The sequence below is a fragment of the Oncorhynchus tshawytscha genome, linkage group LG01, assembly GCF_018296145.1.
Source record: "Oncorhynchus tshawytscha isolate Ot180627B linkage group LG01, Otsh_v2.0, whole genome shotgun sequence".
In the NCBI taxonomy this organism is placed as follows: Eukaryota; Metazoa; Chordata; class Actinopteri; order Salmoniformes; family Salmonidae; genus Oncorhynchus; species Oncorhynchus tshawytscha.
In genome coordinates this window covers 80,447,031-80,469,870 of record NC_056429.1, presented here as the reverse complement: position 1 = coordinate 80,469,870, position 22,840 = coordinate 80,447,031, and the positions used below count along the sequence as shown (strand labels likewise).

The 22,840-nt window shown below is 44.7% G+C and overlaps 2 protein-coding genes across 6 annotated transcripts in view; both read left to right on the top strand.

Moving 5' to 3' along the window:
• The window catches only part of rnf213b (ring finger protein 213b), a 68,257-nt gene extending 58,520 nt beyond the window's left edge, over positions 1 to 9,737 (top strand). For 2 of the 3 annotated variants that reach the window (XM_024431639.2, XM_024431622.2), the window contains 18 exons: positions 155 to 265; positions 478 to 708; positions 873 to 957; positions 1,058 to 1,092; positions 1,182 to 1,282; positions 1,378 to 1,528; positions 1,722 to 1,887; positions 2,035 to 2,165; positions 2,352 to 2,609; positions 2,817 to 2,949; positions 3,035 to 3,118; positions 3,492 to 3,672; positions 5,049 to 5,250; positions 5,824 to 5,901; positions 6,238 to 6,435; positions 6,679 to 6,768; positions 8,047 to 8,228; positions 9,148 to 9,737. In XM_024431639.2, coding sequence (XP_024287407.1) covers positions 155 to 265; positions 478 to 708; positions 873 to 957; positions 1,058 to 1,092; positions 1,182 to 1,282; positions 1,378 to 1,528; positions 1,722 to 1,887; positions 2,035 to 2,165; positions 2,352 to 2,609; positions 2,817 to 2,949; positions 3,035 to 3,118; positions 3,492 to 3,672; positions 5,049 to 5,250; positions 5,824 to 5,901; positions 6,238 to 6,435; positions 6,679 to 6,768; positions 8,047 to 8,228; positions 9,148 to 9,286 — 2,556 coding nt within the window. In that variant the 3' untranslated portion in view covers positions 9,287 to 9,737. The remainder of the gene's footprint in view (positions 1 to 154; positions 266 to 477; positions 709 to 872; positions 958 to 1,057; positions 1,093 to 1,181; positions 1,283 to 1,377; positions 1,529 to 1,721; positions 1,888 to 2,034; positions 2,166 to 2,351; positions 2,610 to 2,816; positions 2,950 to 3,034; positions 3,119 to 3,491; positions 3,673 to 5,048; positions 5,251 to 5,823; positions 5,902 to 6,237; positions 6,436 to 6,678; positions 6,769 to 8,046; positions 8,229 to 9,147) is intronic. The other variant, XM_024431629.2, reaches the window with a different exon arrangement.
• A 376-nt stretch (positions 9,738 to 10,113) lies between these two features.
• Positions 10,114 to 22,840, top strand: part of LOC112257764 (centrosomal protein of 131 kDa) — a 38,605-nt gene continuing 25,878 nt past the window's right edge. For 2 of the 3 annotated variants that reach the window (XM_024431611.2, XM_024431594.2), the window contains exons 1-8: positions 10,114 to 10,628; positions 11,201 to 11,397; positions 11,645 to 11,739; positions 15,030 to 15,141; positions 15,504 to 15,637; positions 20,435 to 20,539; positions 20,774 to 20,956; positions 21,296 to 21,419. In XM_024431611.2, coding sequence (XP_024287379.1) covers positions 11,212 to 11,397; positions 11,645 to 11,739; positions 15,030 to 15,141; positions 15,504 to 15,637; positions 20,435 to 20,539; positions 20,774 to 20,956; positions 21,296 to 21,419 — 939 coding nt within the window. In that variant the 5' untranslated portion in view covers positions 10,114 to 10,628; positions 11,201 to 11,211. The remainder of the gene's footprint in view (positions 10,629 to 11,200; positions 11,398 to 11,644; positions 11,740 to 15,029; positions 15,142 to 15,503; positions 15,638 to 20,434; positions 20,540 to 20,773; positions 20,957 to 21,295; positions 21,420 to 22,840) is intronic. The other variant, XM_024431602.2, reaches the window with a different exon arrangement.

Here is a 22,840-nt window from a genome sequence, read left to right as displayed (position 1 = left end):
TTTACCCCCAAAAATATATGGGGGATTGGAAATGATGCAGACAATTACATTGATGGAAGCAACAATCTTTCCGCAATATTAAAGCTGATCGACCTCTGGTGCATTCAAGCATTCAAGATAATCACTGACTGACTGTGTTCTGTTTCTTTTATAGAATCTGAGCTGCTCCAGAGCTTCAGCCCAAGTTCTCCTAGTCCTGGCTTTGTTCAGACAGGTCACCTGTCGCTTCGCATCACCTGATTTCAAAATTCATCCTACTCCACAGGTGACCATTCTCAATTTATAGTAAACTCTAGGCAGTTTCCTGGACACAGATTATGCCTAGTCCTGGACTAGAAAGCATTCTAAATGGAGATTCTCCATCGAGCGTTCTTATTAGTCCAGGACTAAGGTCAATCTGTGCCTGGGAAACTGTCCCTTATTGTTATAAACTCATGTGATATGAAATTGATTTTTTCCCCTGCCTTCTCCTTACAGGAGACAAGGAAACTGGATGACTTCCTGAAACACAGCCTACCAGGTGAATTCAGAGAGCTCTGCACAGCGCTGTTATCAAATCAGATAGGTGGACTCCAGATCTCCCAGATTGTCCCACCTCAACGGCGCCTCCTTTTGGAGCTCCTGGTCCATGCATACGCTGTGCTCCTCAGTGGGACTACACTGCTGGCTCCACTCCACCAGATAGCCTTCCAGCCTCAAAATATGACGGTGAGGCACTCTTTTCTCTGATACACTGAATCCCAAATTAACCCCCAGCCCCTGCCCCCTTGGCACTTGTGACTAAGGGGTAAGGGATATCTCTACAAGTGGGGTAGGGGCTGGGGTTGATACTGTAATAAGATCATTGAGGCGATTAACCAGTTGTCCCACAGGGCTCCTATTTGCCCACCATGCCAGATGATCACACTAGTGAGGCACGCCAGTGGATGACTAAAGAGAACAAAATCAAGATGTACTGTAAGTATTTGCTGGCATATGTATTCTCGTATTGCATTTGACATCATCATCACTTGATGATATGCAGTAGTAATTAATCGTTTTACTATTTTGATTGCAGTTTGTGCCAACGGTCATGCGTGTTTTGTTGGAGAGGTGAGAGATATTTTCTTGTTTATTTTGTAGGTATCTCATTTAGCAGTTTCTTCCTATAAATTTGACTCTGTTCTTCTTCTTTATCTTAGTGCGGGAAACCAGTGGCAACATCCAAATGCCTTGACTGTGGTGTTCCAGTTGGTGGTGTTGATCATAACCCAGTTGATGGATTTACTGCTGCTCAACAAAGGTCCTTTGCTTAACCGTATCTCCCAATATACAACTGAGAATTCTAGTTTATGAGTTAATGCCACATTGACCTTTGACCTCTGTGTGGGAATTTAGTGTGGGGGATCAGACCAGGACTGGTCATATTTTGGGAGAGGCTTATCGTAGGGCTGAGGCCCCAGAGAGACAGATGTCACCAGCCCAGTCCAGTATCCTCCGGCTGCTCAACCACCTGGCCATGCTGCAAGGGACCATCAAAAACTACCAGGTAAGGCCCGACCAATATCTCAAGCTAACATCAAGTAGTTGGAATAGGCATCACAAGAAACCTGTGCTCGGAAGTACATTGATCACTTCTGGACAATATCTCAAGGAATTATCAACTGTTGAAATGGGCATAAAGCCATTATGTCGGTTAAGTTAACTGCGTGATAAAAAATAATGTTTCTTTGTCTGTGCAGGCAGTCAGTCAGATGGTCCATCCTAGTGTCCAAGATGTCCTGGGGTTCATGTGGAGCCACCTTGAGAAGGACATGGAGGTGCTGGGTCGGACACTGGATCAGAACATGGACAACACGGCTGTTATAATTCATCTGGTTCTCCAAGCCTGTCTGGAGTTCACTGCAGGTGATTACACTTTTCTTCCATGTTGTTTTAATAAATAGTTCCTACAAATAGTTTTACCAATATTATATAAAAAATATAAATAAAATGTTCCCCACAATTCATACAAAGAAATGTCTAAAATATTGTCATGTAATGGTTGCACCTCAGAGTATTTGAGTGAGTTTGTGACTTCAGCTGAACCAGGTTATCGCCACACAAGACCTGACCTGTCCTCTCGACATGGACGGGAACAGTGGGAGAAACTGGTCTGTGATGCAGTTATCAACCCAATAATCCAGGTATGGTCCAACTGGGATTAGTTTAGGCTTCTGGTAACACTTTATTTGAAGGTTTGCAGCGTACGTACATAAGGACTTCATAACACAGTCATACAGTATTCCTGGTGAAGGACTATACTGATTTGGGACACTAAACTACGTCCAATCTTTTTATTGTACCTATTAACCCACCCATTTGATCTCCAGCATCTAAGGAGGAAACTGGCTGAAGCTCAAGTCAGTATCAGTGCAGATGACAGGCTGGGTGGAAGCCCACTGATGAGACTGCTCTATGCGGACCCCCGACCCATGCTGCCCCTGCTGCCCTCCCTCTCAGACTGCCCCACACACCACTCCTCCTTCTGGAGCCTGTCTGAAACCCTCACCGTGGAGCACTTCTCTCAGAGAGTAGACCAGGAGCAGGGAAGCAACACCGTACCCCTCCTCAAACTCTTCCTAAAGAAGGTAACTGGAAATGAAACTGATCAAGACTGGGATTCAAAAGACGAAATCACTCCATTCCATTATATTGACCTTCATCATGTGACATTATGTTGTCCACATTATTACCTGTTTATAGAGAATGGAGTATGTTATGGGAGAGTTTCCATACTTGTCAGTGTGCTTAAAGGCATGTTTGTCTGTGTATGTATTTGTGTTTGTCCACTGTAGGTGCTGTGTGTGAGACAGCTCCACCATCTACCAGAGCTGGCTGCCTTACAGGCTGACTTGTCCAGAATGTTTCCCCTGACAGCTGAGATGACCAGTCAGAGCATTGCCCAGGTGTTGCAGCATATACCAACAGGTATGTGGGAGTTTTTATTCAGGTTGATCAATCAATCAATCAATCAACCACTCAATCAATGAGTCGCCAAACTATACCACTGTAGGGTACCAGAAGAAAGTGCTGCTTGGGAGAATGAAGGTCTTCATGAATGTGTGGAACTGCCTTAGGATGGACGTGGCCAACAATGGTATGTACAGAAAGCACATTTATTCCCCACTATATACTAACCACTGTTTTGTGTCAGTGTATGGGGTATCTATGTGTATGGGGAATCTTGTCGGATAAAATAGTCCTGTCTGTATCTTTTACCTTTATTTAATAAGGCAAGTCAGTTAAGAACAAATTCTTATTTTCAATGACGGCCTAGGAACAGTGGGTTAACTGCCTTGTTCGGAGCCAGAATAACAGATTTTTTTTTTTACCATGTCAACTCGAGGATTCGAAATTGAAACCTTTCAGTTACTAGTCCAACGCTTTAACCACTAGGCTACCTGCCGCCCCATCTAACTCTGTGTCTTGATGTGTGTGTACTGTGTGTTTATCGCATGTGTTTTGAGCAGCAGATTTAGGTGTGACACCACAGGTTTGTGAGAAGGAGCTGACCATGGAGAGCTCTGGGGAGTTCCTGTCACCCTGTCGTCACGGTCCAGGGTCCTGCCTCCAGATTCTGGTCAAATTCCTGTTAGAGACTCACAACAGCTTGGTCAGAGAGGTTAGGAGACTCAGTCACCATGACAACAGGTTAGTCACACCTACCAAACTTCTACCTTTGATCATTTGATTGGCTAATATATGGACCTTGCAATTTTGATAGGCTTTGAAGACTCTGTATTCAAAAATCATCTCAGACTGAGTAGGAGCTGATCTAGGATGAGTTTCTCCATTTAAATCATTATGATTAACCTGTTGCGACGAGCAATCCCGTATCCGGGATCCTATTTATAGCCTCAAGCTCATTACCATAACGCAACGTTAACTATTCATGAAAATCGCAAATGAAATGAAATAAATATATTAGCTCTCAGGTTTAGCCTTTTGTTAACTACACTGTCATCTCAGATTTTCAAAATATGCTTTTGAACCATAGCTAAACAAGCATTTGTGTAAGAGTATTGATAGCTAGAATAGGATTAAGCCTAGCATTCAGCATGCAACATTTTCACAAAAACAAGAAAAGCATTCAAATAAAATCATTTACCTTTGAAGACTTCAGATGTTTTCAATGAGGAGACTCTCAGTTAGATTGCAAATGTTCAGTTTTTCCAAAAAGATTATTTGTGTAGGACAAATCGCTCTGTTTTGTTCATCACGTTTGGGTAAGAAAAACCCAGAAAATTAAGTCATTACAACGCAAACTTTTTTGAACCATAGCCAAATTAACTCCATAATATTCGATTCAAATAAAATCATTTACCTTTGAAGAACAGAAACATGGCAAACGTTGTTTAGAATCAATCCTCAAGGTGTTTTTCACATATCTATCGATGATAAATCATTCGTGGCAGTTGACTTTCTCCTCTGAAGAAAATGGAACGTGCATGGAGCTGGAGATTACGCAATAATTTCGACGGAGGACACCGGACGGACACCTGGTAAATGTAGTCTCTTATGGTCAATCTTCCAATGATATGCCTACAAATACGTCACAATGCTGCAGACACCTTGGGGAAACGACAGAAAGTGCAGGCTCATTCCTGGCACATTCACAGGGCATTCAAAATCTGGACCATTTCCTGTATGAAATTTCATCTTGGTTTCGCCTGTAGCATTAGTTCTGGGGCACTCACAGATAATATCTTTGCAGTTTTGGAAACGTCAGAGTTTTTTCTTTCCAAAGCTGTCAATTATATGCATAGTCGAGCATCTTTTCGTGACAAAATATCTTGTTTAAAACGGGAACGTTTTTTATCCAAAAATTAAAAGAGCGCCCCCTATCTCGAAGAAGGTAACATCAGCATAACTTTACATAACTTTATGAATATTGGCACTGGTTCCCCATCCCATTCATTATGATATTAAAAGTCTAAACTGATCCTAGACCAGCACTCCTGCTCTGAAACTGATCCTAGACTGGGCCCTGAATCTTAACTGTGAGATGTTTTCTTACACCCCTGCAGTGCCTACAGTGTTCCTCTGGAGGGGGTGTCAGAGACACAGTTGACCCTGTGCCACCCTGAGAGGGAGCTTCTCCCCCTGGTGTTATCCCACTGTCATTACACCCTGAGGACACGCAGGGAGACAGACAGCAGCTACAATCTGATGGACATCCAGGCACAACTGGCCCGCCGCTTCCTAGCTGGGAAACCAAGCATCCAAGCCGTAAGAGACAAAACTTTGCGATATCATATTTATACAATTATTGTGCCATTGTTCTCATTTAGTAATATATATATATATATAACATTTTTCCATTGACATTTTAGTAATTTAGCAGACGCTCTTATATAGTGCGACTTACAGTTACTTTGTGCATTCGTCTTAAAGTGATGCTCAAGAACTGTTGTATAATTTCAGCCGGTAGTTTTGAAAGGGGTGCTCACGAGCCAAAGCGGGTCCATGTTTTTTTGTGTACTACCACGTCATTCAATTGTGTACTACGTCATCTATTTCGTATGATATGTTACGTGCTGCAAACATATATATATTTTACAACATATATTGCAATTCCTATGATATGTTACGAATCCAATTCGTACAATATGTTACCAACTTGTTGTGCTTAAGATCCAGGAATGCATCTTTAAGATAGCTAGGTAAGACAACCACATACTGTATAACAGTCATAGTAAGTAGTTTTCCCCTGTAAAGTCGTTGGAAAATGAATTCACATTTTTTTTATTTTATAAAATACATTTACAGTAGCAGGTATACTAACCAGGCATGTATTTGCAGGACACCTCAAGATACTTGAACAGATATCAGCAAGACTTCTCAGTAGTCCTTGATGAAGTCAGGGCTAAGATACCTCAGGTAAACATACGTCTGCGCTCAGTTTAAGACTGTATCCTTTTTTTAAAGCATTGAAGTCATGCCCAGCCCCCATGGATTCAATACCAACCAAGTATGTACACACACAGGAGTTTTCCCCAGTGGAGTTTGAAAGGGCCATTTTGTTTCAAGGTCAAATTCCTAAACCCACCATACTCCACTCTGTTTCCATTCACTGGGCTGGGAGGTAGTTAGTCTCCCAGGCTATGCGTCACTGTGTCCAGCTCTCTGCTTACAGTTGTTCTGTCTGTCTGTCTCTTTGTTTGTTGTTCTGTCTGTCTCTCTGTCTGTCATTCCATCTGTTGTCCTGTCTGTCAGGAGTCACTGAAGGGCTCCGTTAGCTGTGCTATGAGGACAGGACTGCGTTCATACACTGATGTGTGTGACGCTGTGTTTGCGGTGGAGATTGGCCTGCGGTTCCTGGGGAAGACTAGCGGAGTGCCCCAAGCCCCACTCTTGTCCTACCTGACTGAGTCACTCAAGATGGGCCCACAGATCTCTAGCAGTGTAGCCAAGGTAGAGTAACTCTTAACTCCAGCAATGTCTCCACCTAATGCCCAGAGATGCAGTAATTCGTGTTTATTCCTTGTATCTATTTTTGTCCGGGTAGATTATGCATGTGCTCTCCTCATGACTCTCATTCCTAAGGCACAAATATACTACTATATGTCAAATATATGTTATAGAGAGACCACTATTACAGAGGTCCCCCTGCTTTGGCCCTTTTGACTGTACCCTTCTCACATATCTCTGTCCCAGGTCCTTGGAGAGAGCAGACTGGAACACAGCACATTCACCTGGCAGCTCCTTACCTCCTGGAAGTCTGAGCTGATGCTGAGCAGAGGACAGGTGAGTTAACATATAGCCCATAACTGTTTCTCCACAGGTGAGTTAACATATAGCCTATACCTGTTTCTCCACAGGTGAGTTAAAATATAGCCTATACCTGTTTCTCCACAGGTGAGTTAACATATAGCCTATACCTGTTTCTCCACAGGTGAGTTAACCTATAGCCTATACCTGTTTCTCCACAGGTGAGTTAACATATAGCCTATACCTGTTTCTCCACAGGTGAGTTAACATATAGCCTATACCTGTTTCTCCACAGGTGAGTTAACATATAGCCTATACCTGTTTCTCCACAGGTGAGTTAACCTATAGCCTATACCTGTTTCTCCACAGGTGAGTTAACATATGCAGTACACATCAAATTGGCCAGCATCGATTTTTCAGTGTTACATTTCTAGTGTTGATTCAGGCGTTCTGTAAGAGTGGAATTAACACGCAGTGGTGTAAAATAACCACCAGTGTTGGTGTTAACAACTAGAGTTATTGTTTTACACTGTGGAGAGTAAAACAGTCATGCAGTTAGTTACATATACCAGTTCTAATCATAACAATAAGTGAGTTGAAATTATCCCTACTGATCTTTTCATATCAATGAATCTGTGGATAGACCGAGTCCAAATCACTTTTAAAGACCAAACCAACAATACACATTCTGTCAGTGAAGTGAAACACCCCCTCTATGACCACATTTGGTAGTTTGTCAACCCTTTCACCCACCTGACCCTTGACCTCTGTTAACCACCTCTGGTTGACCTCAGGTACCACATGCAGGCGGTCAGCCTCCGTCTGAGCTGTAAATCCAGGCAAAGAGTGACATTGGACATGGCAGGCGTTGAATCAAAAACAAATGTTGATTAAAAAAACAGAATTTCTGTTTATTATAATAATACATGGGATTTATATAGCGCTTTTCTAAGACTCACATATGCTTGTTTGAATCTCAGCTGGTACTCCTTGTAGATACTGTAGCTTAATTCATGTGCATTTCATTTATTATTAGTTTGCTTTTCTTATTTACCTCTGCATTATTGAGAAAGAGCTTCTAAGTTGGCATTTCACTGTCAGGTTTACACCTGTTGTATTTGGTGTTTGTGACAAATACAATTTAATTTGATTCATAATTTGATTTAATGAAAAGCGAGTCTTGTTCTCCTCTTCTGATGATGTGAGTCAGAGATTTAATCTGATCTAGGATCTGTTTTTCTATTCCTAATTATATCACTTATATCACTGTGATTTATCTTGTGTTTGCTGCATATGGATGTCATGTGTTTGCAGGACCCGTTCCAGAGGCTGCCATCAGAGTTCCAGCAGAAGTTATCCGAGGAGGAGAGGAGAGAGCTGAGGGTCTTCTTCAGTGGGACAGACATTGACATACTCTCCCTGGAGCTGCATGAAATCCTCCTCCTGAAGACCAACACTCAGGCTTTTTCAGACCAGGCATATCTACCACACTGGGAGTAAGAGCCCATTTTGCATTTTTTATGCATTATTATACAGAGCAGAGCTAGTGGGAAAGATGGTTAACACTGAGAGATGTAGCTGTAGACTACCTAGGTCACAGTGGGGCTAAAGGCCGTTTTGGCTGCTTTCTGCTTTTGTCGTCAACACATTGGCAATCCAGCTCTCACCATTTTTTATGGTCATGAACAGTAACTGACAAAACAAACCTCTTATGTAATTAACAGTAACTGACTAAACAAACCTCTTATGGTCATTAACAGTAACTGACAAAACAAACAAAGACACTAACCATTTGTGGCTGAATGAAGGATTGGTATGGGGGCAAATGTCGCACAAATTTGTAAAACACATTATTTACAAAGCATTTGGATTATTTGATTAGCACTGCTGTCATTAACATCATTACCCACCTTTGGACAGGACTTTGATGTTGATTATACATTTTCCTGATCTTAAAAAATATTACAACAAAGAACATGTTCCTCTAGTATTTTCAGTGATTACCGCCCTGTCCCTACCCCTGGCCACACTTTGATGTTTAGACTAGAGGAATCTGTCAATCTGTTTATATGGACACTTTCAATCCCAATAAAGCAGGAGCAAACACTGAGAGACACACAGAGAGAGATCCCCTTGGGACATGAGGTGGGCCCTTTTGACTCCTAGGGGCCAGAAGGGTCCGGGGTGTGATGCTTACCGGCGCCCATCTGTCAGTGGAAAGGGACTTAAGTGATATACACTCAGCCGGCACAGGTCACCCCTGCCCCCTTACTAAACCAGCAGCTGGGGCTAGGGACTGAATAGGAATGCAGCGTGTGGTGAGGACAATGGGGTTGCAATGCTAACTGTTGCCTCCTCTCTTCCCCTCCTTCCTTCCTTCCTGTGTGTGTGTGTGTGTGTGTGTGTGTCCCACAGCATCAGGTCTACTCTAGACAACCATCTGGATAAGAAGAGACTCCCACCCATGCCTGGGCTTGACTCCCTACCGGAGGACATCACTTTGGACAAAGGGGCAGATATGTGGAGAATGGCTGTAGAGTTTAGAAAGAGATAAGAAGAGCATGCTGGTTTTGATGGTTGTTTATTATATGTTTATTTTTACATTGTGGCTTAACAGAGTTTGATTATTCAGCAAATATAAAGTTTTAATCCAAACAAGGACCAATTATGTACCCTTGAGCAAGGAACTTTAACTTAATTGCTCCCGTAAGTTGCGCTGAATAAGAGTGTCTGCCAAATTACTAAAATGTCAAATGTAATTATGATTTTTTTCCTGCCTAATGATTACATATTAGGCTATCTCTAGTTCCTTGGCTAACTTCATATAGGCAATTATTCCCACAGTCTTGTGTGTGAATATTGTCCATTATCTCTAAAGACCCTGTACTAGTTTACACCCATTCAACCTTTGACCAACAGTAAAAAGGGGTTTCTAGTAGCCTGTATGTTTTTATGCGTTGTTGGACCACCAAAATAAAGATGTTCTATTACAGCGAGTAACATTATATTGTCTATTTTACTTGTTTTCATATGTTCTACTTGAAAATGTATATATAAATGAAAAAAATGTTCAAATTACCATAAACCGTGTTGAAACGTGCGTTGGTTAGTGCTCCCATGAATTAAAGTAAACTAATTTAAAGCTTATTTTTCGCTTTCTGATTTGTTAAAAAGTTATATCGTGACAACTGGGGCTGGGTAGGACGCAGGTGGTGGGGGTCACACCCCCCTCTTGCTAAGTCAACCAAACAGTGCGTTTGGGGCACGCCCCGTTAGCCACTGCACTGCTAACCGACATCTCCACTCCACCTATCAGATCCTCTGGATTTCCAGGACGTTGTGTTTTTACCGCCAATCACTGTTCTCAGTAGGATGAGTTCTTGTGTTTTCTGGTTGCCACAGAGAAGATGTTGCGGGTATTATTGTCACTCACTCTTTGCTTTGATGGAGCAAGTTCACGGAATATTTCTACGGAGCTGTGGTAACGAAGGACTAACGTATCTGACCGTTTGTAGATAGCTAGCTAGCTACTATAGTGGATTTATTGAAGTTATTTCGCTTTTTCGCTTCGTAGCCAACATGTTGCTTTTCGCTTATTATGTGTAGAAAGATGAGAGCAAGCTAACTTAAGCTAGCTAGCCAGCCTAGTGCGCCACACACAGAAGGCTAGGCTGCACATAAATACTAATTTTAGGCATCAACCACTTGTTCAAACTAGCTTCTAGCAGACCCACTTGACAGGCTCCAGGCTTATAGTTAACGTTCGCTCTTGGCTTTTAGGTAGCTACTGTTAACGTGTGTTGATTTAATAAATCAGTGCCACCAAGACATACTGTAGCTATTCTCACTGAAACGTCACCATTGGCTTTGGAGTAATTTGCGATAACAGAAGCAAGGTAAGTTTGCATGGCCGACTTTACGCTTATTTGTGGTTTTAACATTTCAATTTTTATCTTTGGTTCTCCTTATCACCCGTATTCCCCCCCTCACTTCGCACAACCAACCTATATCCTACACACTGATTCCATCGAAACATTGTAGCCAACGATATGATAGCTATCTGAAATCATGTTACACTGTTCCACTAATGTTAAGCAGGACTACAAGCTAGATAGATCTTGAGGCAAAGTGTCACATTTTGTCAATCCCAGGTGAACGACATAACCATGATGGTCCATCTGCATTGTATCTGCCTAGGAAGAAGTCTAAAACATTGAATATATTTAATTGGGAATGGAGTGAATGTGGTTGAGGTGTGAATTCAATTAAAGTATTACTGTTATCTGAGTGCTACGGTTGTGACTATGTTGCCTAGGGCAACTAACAGCTGAAGAGGAAATGGTTGACTGCATCTGCTCCTCTTAACTTGATCAACCTGCACCAATCAGTTCTTTTACAATAGTTGTGTGTGTGTGTCCCTTTTTGAATGTCCATGTGTATCATGACTCTTCCTCTCTCCCTCTAACAGGCCTTGTCAGGATGCACACTACCCGTAGCCCGTCGTCCATCCAGGCTGGAGGAACAGGGGATGCCCTGGACCTGTCTCTGTCAGGCTCCCAGCTCTCGGTGTCCCGCCGGCCCAGCTCTGCCTCTCCAGGGAAAGTCTTCTCCCGCTCTGTGTCTGTCTCTGTAGCCAGCGAAGGCAGGGGCAAACGCAACACACTGGTGAGTGAAACCAGCAAGCAGTATGCATGGATGCAAGTTAGCCCTGTTTGTGACAGTTAGGCTTTTACTGTGTTAATATGTTACAGCTGTGTTAGAGCTGAGATAGAATCCAAACTTCAAACCTTGTGTGGAACAGATACTCATGTTTGCCATATGAGTGTGTGCTGACATGACATTGTTTTAAGCAACAACAGATAACTAGGATGTCTTGTATTTAATTTACCTCTGTCGGCATTCTTGTCCGTAGGGTGATGCTGGGTTTGGCAGCTCCCGTTCTATCAAGAACCTGAGAAGGTCCAACAGTACTACACAGGTCAACCAGCAAGCCAACATCAGCCTAAGGTATCCTAGACCTTAAATATTTAGTATATGTATGGGTGATCCCTGCAGGAATTGAACCCACAACCTTAGCATTGCTAGCTAATGAACTGAGCCACACATCACAACTTTTTCCTACATTGTCTCTATACAACCAGCCCAGTTGACCCCATATTGACATTGTTTTCGTTTCGTTGACTCAGGTACTATATATATGCTGCAGCATGTATGACATTATTATTCAGTCGGAGATGCTTCAGGCTGGGCACTCAGTCTTCAGATTTGGATTTGTCCAACAAATAATCTTAGTGTAATTATTCTGGAAAGTGATTAACTTTTGATGTGAATTGGAGTATTTAAAAGGTTTCCTTTTAGCTGTTTAACCTAGTTTAAGTCTGAAATATACATGTCAGCCCATATCCTACCATATGTGTTTGTCTGGATGGAACATGTTAGCACACACAGTATGTTTTTGTGACGATATGTGGAATTTGATTTAGCAGTTGGAAGAGCAGTATGTGAGTTAAGTGGAGGATGGTGGCTAGAGCGCCATCGGCTTGAATGGAGGGAGGGAGGCTGGTCGGCTGACTCTAAGTCTCTCTTAGTCTCTCCTCGCTGAGCAACAGCTGGCATCCCTAACCATTCTTTAAAGGACTGTACAATGGGCATTGTGTCATAGTGGCTGCCTGTATTATAATTGGAGACCCAGGACCCGGGGCTGTTGTAGGGGTGCAGAGTCCTAGCTAGAGCTGCTTTGTCAGGAGTTGGAGGGGGAGGGCCATGGGGTCGGGTTACCCCACAGTAAGGAACCAGAGAAAGGAGAAGTGTGTGCAGCACAGCATGCAGAGATTCTATAGTCAGGCAGCTGCTGCGAGTACGCCCCACCACCACCCACTGCCTTCTGGGATGCTGTTAGGGTACAGAGCTTAAATTAAGGACAATCTAATAGGCTGCTCCTCCTCTCCAGCCCCCAACTGACTCTCCCTAAGTCTTTCATAGCTGTCATTGGGTTGCCTCTCTCCAGATATCAGCAGCTTGTAAAGGGAAGCATAGAGGAATGTGCAGCTTCTTGAATCGGTGGTGGTCAGATTTTTAGAAATTGAGCCAGTTTGCCCCTTACAAACATACACGCAGACTCCCGTGCACTCCCGTCCACGCACGCACTTGCACTCCCGTCCACGCACGCACGTGCACTCCCATACGCACGCACGCGCTCCCATACGCACGCACGCGCTCCCATACGCACGCACGCGCTCCCATACGCACGCACGCGCTCCCATACGCACGCGCACGCGCTCCCATACGCACGCGCTCCCATACGCACGCGCACGCGCTCCCATACGCACGCGCTCCCATACGCACGCGCTCCCATACGCACGCACGCGCGCGCTCCCATACGCACGCACGCGCGCTCCCATACGCACGCACGCGCGCGCTCCCATACGCACGCGCGCGCGCCCCATACGCACGCACGCGCTCCCATACGCACGCACGCGCGCTCCCATACGCACGCACGCGCGCTCCCATACGCACGCACGCACGCGCTCCCATACGCACGCACGCACGCGCCCATCCCATACGCACGCACGCGCGCGCCCCCCATACGCACGCACGCACGCGCTCCCATACGCACGCACGCACGCGCTCCCATACGCACGCACGCACGCGCTCCCATACGCACGCACGCGCGCGCTCCCATACGCACGCACGCGCGCGCTCCCATACGCACGCACGCGCGCGCTCCCATACGCACGCACGCACGCGCTCCCATACGCACGCACGCACGCGCTCCCATACGCACGCACGCACGCGCTCCCATACGCACGCACGCGCGCGCTCCCATACGCACGCACGCACGCGCCCCATACGCACGCACGCACGCGCTCCCATACGCACGCACGCACGCGCTCCCATACGCACGCACGCGCGCGCTCCCATACGCACGCACGCGCGCGCGCCCCATACGCACGCACGCGCATACGCACGCACGCGCGCTCCCATACGCACGCACGCGCGCGCCCATACGCACGCACGCGCACGCATACGCACGCACGCACTCCCCCATACGCACGCACGCGCACGCACGCACGCACGCGCTCCCCCATACGCACGCACGCGCACGCACGCATACGCGCGCACCCCCATACGCACGCACGCGCGCGCCCCATACGCACGCACGCGCGCGCACTCCCATACGCACGCACGCGCGCTCCCATACGCACGCACGCGCGCGCACACCCATACGCACGCACGCGCGCCATACGCACCCCATACGCACGCACGCGCTCCCATACGCACGCACGCGCACTCCCATACGCACGCACGCACACTCACACACTCCCATACGCACGCACACACACCCATACGCACGCACGCTCCCATACGCACGCACGCACACACTCCCATACGCACGCACGCGCGCACTCCCATACGCACGCACATACTCCCATACGCACGCACGCACACACTCCCATACGCACGCACGCGCTCCCACACGCACACGCTCCCATACGCACGCACACCATACGCACACTCCCATCGCACGCGCTCCCATACGCACGCACGCGCGCTCCCATACACACACACACACACACTCCCATACACACACCCATACGCACACTCCCATCCGCACACGCTCCCATGCGCGCGCGCGCTCCCATACGCGCGCGCGCTCCCATACGCGCGCGCTCCCATACGCACGCGCTCCCCCATACGCACGCACGCGCGCGCCCCATACGCACGCACGCACGCGCGCCCCATACGCACGCACGCGCGCGCCCCCATACGCACGCACGCGCGCGCTCCCATACGCACGCACGCGCGCGCTCCCATACGCACGCACGCGCGCCCCCATACGCACGCACGCTGGCTCCCATGGTTAAGCAGACGGGTGTTAAGAAGGTTTGGCGGATCACTCGACCTTCGCCTCCAGAGAATGGTGCCGTCTGTTTTGCTTAATTTATGAAATTTGAAATTCTTTACTTTTACTCAAGTATTGTTTTACTGGGTTAAGATGTCTTTACTTTAACTCGGTATGACAATTGGGTACTTGTAAGTGAACATTTCATGGTAATGTCTACACCTTTTGTATTCGGCACACTGACACATTAAATTTGATTGGTTGTTAAAATCTGAGGCTGTAAGCAATGGAGCAGTCTCCCTACTGAGTGTCCCACCGTTTTGATTAGAAATGGTTTGCACACAAACACGCTATAATGTAAATATTATACAACACATAGGCCTATGTTCCATTTTATAATATTGATTAATGTGTGTGTGTGTGTGTGTGTGTGTGTGTGTGTGTGTGTGTCCAGTGAGGACCAGACAGAAGACTTCCTTGCGTTGTTTGACAGCAGCTCAGACGGACGCAGGAAGCTGGCCAGCCTCAGTAAGGCCTCCCCGGACCGTACCACCTGGAACATCCTGGTACTTAATCTATCCCCTCTCACTATCCTCTACTGTCCCACTCTCCCCTATGGTCCCACCGTCCTCTAATATCCTACTGCCATCTGTCCCATTGTAATCTACTGTCTCACAATCAAATCAGATTGTGAAACAGTAGATCTACTCAGATCAATCAATTATAAATCCCTTTTTACAACAACAGTTCTCAGGGTAATAAAGTGCTATACAGTAACCTCTATCACATAGCCTGCTGCAGGGGTTATTGTGGACAGTTTATATTCTTTAACTCAGTATTGCGTTATAGCCTAGGTATGCTGCTACACTTTTATCCAATGGTTGTGGATCACAGAAACCTGACTTGTGCATTTCCTTTCCCGTTTCAGGATGACCAGCCAAGAGCATTCCCTATACCTACCAGCTCTCGCTCCACGGGCAGCGTGGACTCTCCCATCACCAGTGGCCCGAAGAGGAGAGAGACCGGGGTAGCCCTGGCTGCCAACTTCACTGCTAACAACAGGTGGGTCGCCTCACCCGCCTTGCACACACAAACACACACACACACACAGACATGCGCATACACCAATGTTTCTTTGAGGAAAATGTGACGCCGGACATTTGACCAGCAATGTTTTAATTAATTTAATTTCCCAGATGCATATGCATTGGTTGCGTAACCTGATTAATCAAATCAAATGTATTTATATAGCCCTTTGTGCATCAGCTGATATCTCAAAGTGCTGTACAGAAACCCAGCCTAAAACCCCAAACAGCAAGCAATGCAGGTATAGAAGCACGGTGGCTAGGAAAAACTCCCTAGAAAGGCCAAAACCTAGGAAGAAACCTAGAGAGGAACCAGGCTTTGTGGGTTGGCCAGTCCTCTTCTGGCTGTGCCGGGTGGAGATTATAACAGAACATGGCTAAGATGTTCAAATGTTCATAAATTACCAGCATGGTCAAATAATAATAATCACAGGCAGAACAGTTGAAACTGGAGCAGCAGCATGGCCAGGTGGACTGGGGACAGCAAGGAGTCATCATGCCAGGTAGTCCTGACGCATGGTCCTAGGGCTCAGGTCCTCAGAGAGAGAGGGAGAGAGAAAAAATACTTAAATTCACACAGGACACCTGATAGGACAGGAGAAGTACTCCAGATATAACAAACTGACCCTAGCCCCCCGACACATAAACTACTGCAGCATAAATATTGGAGGCTGAGACAGGAGGGGTCAGGAGACACTGTGGCCCCATCCGATGACACCCCTGGACAGGGCCAAACAGGAAGGATATAACCCCACCCACTTTGCCAAAGCACAGCCCCCACACCACTAGAGGGATATCTTCAACCACTAACTTACCATCCTGAGACAAGGCCGAGTATAGCCCACAAAGATCTCCGCCACAGCACAACCCAAGGGGGGGTGCCAACCCATACTGGAAGATCACATCAGTGACTCAACCCACTCAAGTGACACACCTTCCTAGGGATGGTATGAAAGAGCCCTAGTAAGCCAGTGAATCAGCCCCTGTAATAGGGTTAGAGGCAGAGAATCGCAGTGGAAAGAGGGGAACCGGACGGGCAGAGACAGCAAGGGCGGTTCGTTGCTCCAGAGCCTTTCTGTTCACATTCACACTCCTGGGCCAGACTACACTCAATCATATGACCCACTGAAGAGATGAGTCTTCAGTAAAGACTTAAAGGTTGAGACCGAGTTTGCGTCTCTCACATGGGTAGGCAGACCATTCCATAAAAATGGAGCTCTATAGGAGAAAGCCCTGCCTCCAGCTGTTTGCTTAGAAATTCTAGGGACAATTAGGAGGCCTGCGTCTTGTGACCGTAGCGTACGTGTAGGTATGTACAGCAGGACCAAATCAGAGATAGGTAGGAGCAAGCCCATGTAATGCTTTGTAGGTTAGCAGTAAAACCTTGAAATCAGCCCTTGCCTTGACAGGAAGCCAGTGTAGCGAGGCTAGCACTGGAGTAATATGATTTTTTGGGTTCTAGTCAGGATTCTAGCAGCCATATTTAGCACTAACTGAAGTTTATTTAGGGCTTTATCCGGGTAGCCGGAAAGTAGAGCATTGCAGTAGTCTAACCTAGAAGTGACAAAAGCATGGATACATTTTTCTGCATCATTTTTGGACAAAGTTTCTGATTTTTGCAATGTTACGTAGACGGAAAAAAAGCTGTCCTTGAAACAGTCTTGATATGTTCTTCAAAAGAGAGATCAGGATCCAGAGTAACGCCGAGGTCCTTCAGTTTTATTTGAGATGACTGTACAACCATTAAGATTAATTGTCAGATTCAACAGAAGATCTCTTTGTTCCTTAGGACCTAGAACAAGCATCTCTGTTTTGTCCAAGTTTAAAAGTAGAACGTTTGCAGCCATCTACTTCCTTATGTCTGAAACGCATGCTTCTAGCGAGGGCAATTTTGGGGCTTCACCATGTTTCATTGAAATGTACAGCTGTGTGTCATCCGCATAGCAGTGAAAGTTAACATTATGTTTTCGAATGACATCCCCAAGAGGTAATAATATATATATATATATAGTGAAAACAATAGTGGTCCTAAAACGGAACCTTGAGGAACACCGAAATATACAGTTGATTTGTCAGAGGACAAACCATTCACAGAGACAAACTGATATCTTTCCGACAGATAAGATCTAAACCAGGCCAGAACTTGTCCGTGTAGACCAATTTGGGTTTCCAATCTCTCCAAAAGAATGTGGTGATCGATGGTATCAAAAGCAGCACTAAGGTCTAGGAGCACGAGGACAGATGCAGAGCCTCGGTCTGATACAATTAAAAGGTAATTTACCACCTTCACAAGTGCAGTCTCAGTGCTATGATGGGGTGTAAAACCAGACTGAAGCATTTTGTATACATTGTTTGTCTACAGGAAGGCAGTGAGTTGCTGCGCAACAGCATTTTCCCAAAAATTTGAGAGGAATGGAAGATTCGATATAGGCTGATAGTTTTTAAAATATTTTCTGGGTCAAGGTTTGGCTTTTTCAAGAGAGGCTACTGCCACTTTTAGTGAGTTTGGTACACATCCGGTGGATAGAGAGCCGTTTATTATGTTCAACATAGGAGGGCCAAGCACAGGAAGCAGCTCTTTCAGTAGTTTAGTTGAAATAGGGTCCAGTATGCAGCTTGAAGATTTAGAGGCCATGATTATTTTCATCATTGTGTCAAGAGATATAGTACTAAAACACTTGCGTGTCTCTCTTGATCCTAGGTCCTGGCAGAGTTGTGCAGACTCAGGACAACTGAGCTTTGAAGGAATACGCAGATTTAGTTAGCTTTGCGACAGTATCAAAAAGGAATTTCGGATTGTTCTTATTTTCCTCAATTAAGTTGGAAAAATATAATGATCGAGCAGCAGTAGGGTTCTTCGATACTGCACGGTACTGTCTTTCCAAGCTAGTCAGAAGACTTCCAGTTTGGTGTGGCGCCATTTCCGTTCCAATTTAGGGTGTCCACCCATGGTGCTCAGAATGCCAGAAATCACATTAAGTTTATGGTAATTCAGCTTAACAGAACATGCAACGCCGATGCCACGGCGTGCTTCATTCTTACTGAATTCTGATGAGCAATTTGAAGATGTTAGAATACATAGGCAGCCCATGCTTTAAGCTTTCCCAAAAGTAAATTTCATTAAATTGCTAAAATAGCTTACTGTTTGAGTTCTCTCTTGCGCAACATTGACTGATATTTCAATAAATGAAAAGGCTAAAGTCAATTTTTTAGTTATGCGATATTTTTTTCAGATAGTGATGTTTAAATATATATTATAAAAAATCCAATTCAAATCCTGTATGGTTGGCTGGTATGGATATGACGGGTATGTTTCTGAAGACCTGTATAACATGTCTGAGGGTTGATAGGATTTATCACACCAGCCCAACAGTAAGAGACTTATGTGTACTTGGAGGTGAATTATTATGATAATGTGTACTTTGTTAATATTGATAGCTCTGACTGAGAAGCTCATGTGTCATCTGTCTCCTCTCCTGACTCACTGAGGGCATGGAGTGACCCCCCCCCACACACACACACAAAGTAAAAACTAAACTCAAATTAGAAATAACTTACAAAGCTGTCATTCAATGTGCTAATGGTTGGTTAGTGAGATGTACCTTAAATTCATAAATAAAATTGTATTGATAAATAAATTATAATCAGGCCCAATTTTAAATATTCTTGATGCCTCTTTCTTGATTATTGAACTGCGTAAACATTCCTCATTTGACTTTTCATGTAACATTTTCATCATTAAGAAGAGGTCTGTTTGCTTATTTCAAGACATGGCATGTGGGGGTAGTGAGATACCCAACGGGTTGGATGATTGTCTTCTCATCTGGAAAAATATATTGATTGGTTAATCAATCATTCTGCCATCATTAACACAGTGGATAAATCTAATGATTTATTACTGAAATATTTCAAGTACGTGGGCTAAGGAGAGAAACAAAATGGTGTAGTTTCAGGCCATGTGGAAAACATTGTGGGCACAAGGGATGGGGGTGTGAGCATGTGGGTCTGGGCAGAGGAGATTTAGTCGTTTGTGTGCCTCTGTGTTTTGTATTTGGTGTAAAAAAAATACCCAGAAGAGGTGTTTTGATTGGTATTGGTGATGACAATCATTATTGTTGTATCTTTTTTTTTTCTCAAGACTCCGATTAGACTCAGATTTGTAATGGGGGTTAATTATAACATTTGTTACAATTAACTCCTTACCTAAAAATCTATGGTATTTTATATGGTATTTAGACATATTCACATAATTATATAAAATGTAACTTCTTTACATCAAGTTTGCCAGTACAACTAAGATAAGTAATTCTTTCTTTTACTAAAAGTATCTTGTATAAAATATAGTAATTTTGGCTATAGTTTTGTCATTTTACATGCCTAAAAGATCAAATGAAAATATATTTTGTGTATTTTCATCCCAATATCTGTTTCAAATCATAACATTTCTTAATGACATCTCATGTTTACCTTTTTGAAGACAGTGTGAAACACGAGGTACATTTTACTTCCACCACTATCGGTTGAATTGTAAACAACTAGTATGTCCTAAACGTCATTGCAGTGTAAAGTGGTAGCAAAGATATGTATGTTTGTATAAAAATATTAAGAAACTACCTCATATTATTCTATAATATTTTTATTTTTTATTTAAGCAAAATCTTAAAACTGTTTGTTCTCCGGTCTTCCCAACTTTGCCATGACTTGTTATGATAGAGTGTCAACCCTGATTGACAAACTAAGGGTGTGCAGTGACATTTTGCCCCGGATATTTTAGGAGCAACAAGGGAGCTGTGGGGAACTCTGTCACAACCATCTTGCATAACAACTACTCTGACAAACCCCTCACCCCCAAGAGCTCCAACCAGAAACCCTCCTTCAAGTGAGTCAATAATACCTTAAATAATTTAATTGTCTATCATTTAGTCTTTTTCAGCATACAGTAAACATATATACTGTATGTATTAGTACTTCAAAGGTTTGTTCTGTTTGGATACTGTTGATAAGAAGTATGTGAAAGCACTTGGTGACAACTGCTGATGTAAAAAGTCTTTATAAATACATTTGATTGATACTAAGTTAATGTTCATATCTCTCTCTCTTTCTATGTGCTCAGTAACATCCTGAAAGCCACAGTGAATGACGAGGGACCCCTGGAGAGCAGCTCTCTGACCACCAAGTCCCAGAAGAACTTCTCCTCGTCCTCCTCTACATCTAACAACAATGCTGGCCAGCGTAGCCCCAGAGGCTCCCCCAGCCTGCCCCGCAGGAGAGAGGTCACAGAGGAGGAGGCCGAGAGGTCAGAGTTCACTCAGCAAGGCACCTTGGGAATCAATGCTCTTGTGTTGTAATGTTTTCTCTAGCAAAGTTCTTTAGTAGTGGCCTTGCATGTTCTCTCTCATGGATTGGACAATGGTGGAAACTCCCTCCAGCCAAAGCTTACACCAACCCTTTGCTTTTAAACCCATGATGGTTTGTGCAAGTGCAACATTTTTGGGGGGAAAAGCAGGATGCAGTCACAATTCTTTAAGTCATTCTCCGTCCTTCTAGCTCCTTGTATTGATTTGTGGTGAATTTTTTTTGAGCATATTGCTCATCTTAGTCCTAACCTTTGACCTCTCTGTTGTTGTGTCTGTAGGTTCATCCAGCAGGTGAACCAGGCAGCGGTGACCATCCAGCGGTGGTATAGACTCCACACCAGGAGACAGTCACAGCATGCCAGCCAGGCTGCCCTCAGACGCATCCTCACCACCAAGAAGAAGGTAAACGTCTGGTCTGCCTGATCTCTGCTGAGTAGACCACCACCGCACAATACTACTAGACCATTGTGGTTTAATCCACTGAATCCATCGTCACTAGCACTGCATCCATAGAATGAATATCCTAATAAGATAATATACAGTACCAGTCTAAAGTTTGGACACCTACTCATTCAAGGGTTTTTATTTATTTTTTCTATATTCTACATTGTATGAAATAACACATGGAATCATGTAGTAACCAAAAAAGTGTTCATAAATGTTATATTTGAGATTCTTCAAAGTAGCCACCCTTTGCTTTGACGACAGCTTTGCACACTCTTGGCATTCTCAACCAGCTTCACCTGAAATGCTTTTCCAACAGTCTGGAAGGAGTTCTCACATATGCTGAGCTCTTGTTGGCTGCTTTTCCTTCATTCTGCGGTCCAACTCATCCCAAACCATCTCAATTGGGTTGAGGTCAGATGACTGTGGAGGCTAGGTCATCTGATGTAGCACTCCATCTCTCTCCTTCTTGGTCAAATAGCCCTTACACAGCCTGGAGATGTGTTGGGTCATTGTCCTGTTGAAAAAAAAATGATAGTCCCACTAAGTGCAAACCAGATGGGATGGGGTATCGCTGCAGAATGCTGTGGTAGCCATGCTTGTTAAGTGTGCCAGCAAAGCACCATCGCACCTCCTCCTCCATGCTTCATGGTGGGAACTACACTTGCAGAGATCATCCGTTCTCCTACTCTGCGTCTCACAAAGACACAGCGGTTGGAACCAAAAATCTCAAATTTGGACTCATCAGACAAAAGAACAGATTTCCACCTGTCTAATGTCTATTGCTCCTGTTTCTTGGCCCAAGCACGTCTCTTCTTCTTGTTGGTGTCCTTTAGCAGTATTCTCTTGCCAGCAATTCGACCATGAAGGCTTGATTCATGCAGTCTCCTCTGAACAGTTGATGTTGAGATGTGTCTGTACCAAAACAATTCAAGCTTCTACTTCTAAAAATTCACCTTTCCAGAAACAAGTCTCTCACCGTTGCCGCTTGCAATAGACCACCCTCTGCCCCCAGCTGTGCCCTGGACACCATGTGTGAATTGATTGCCCCCATCTATCCTCTGAGCTTGTGCTGCTAGGTGACCTAAACTGGGACATGCTTAACACCCCGGCCATCCTACAATCTAAGCTTGATGCCCTCAATCTCACACAAATGTTCAATGAACCTACCAGGTACAACCCCAAAGCTGTAAACACTGGTACCCTCATAGATATCATCCTAACTAACTCGCCCTCCAAATACACCTCTGCTGTTTTCAACCAAGATCTCAGCGATCACTGCCTCATTGCCAGCAGCCGCAAACGCTCCCTAAAACACTTCAGCGAACAGACCTTTCTAATCGACCTGGCCGGGGTATTCTGGAATGACATTGACCTCA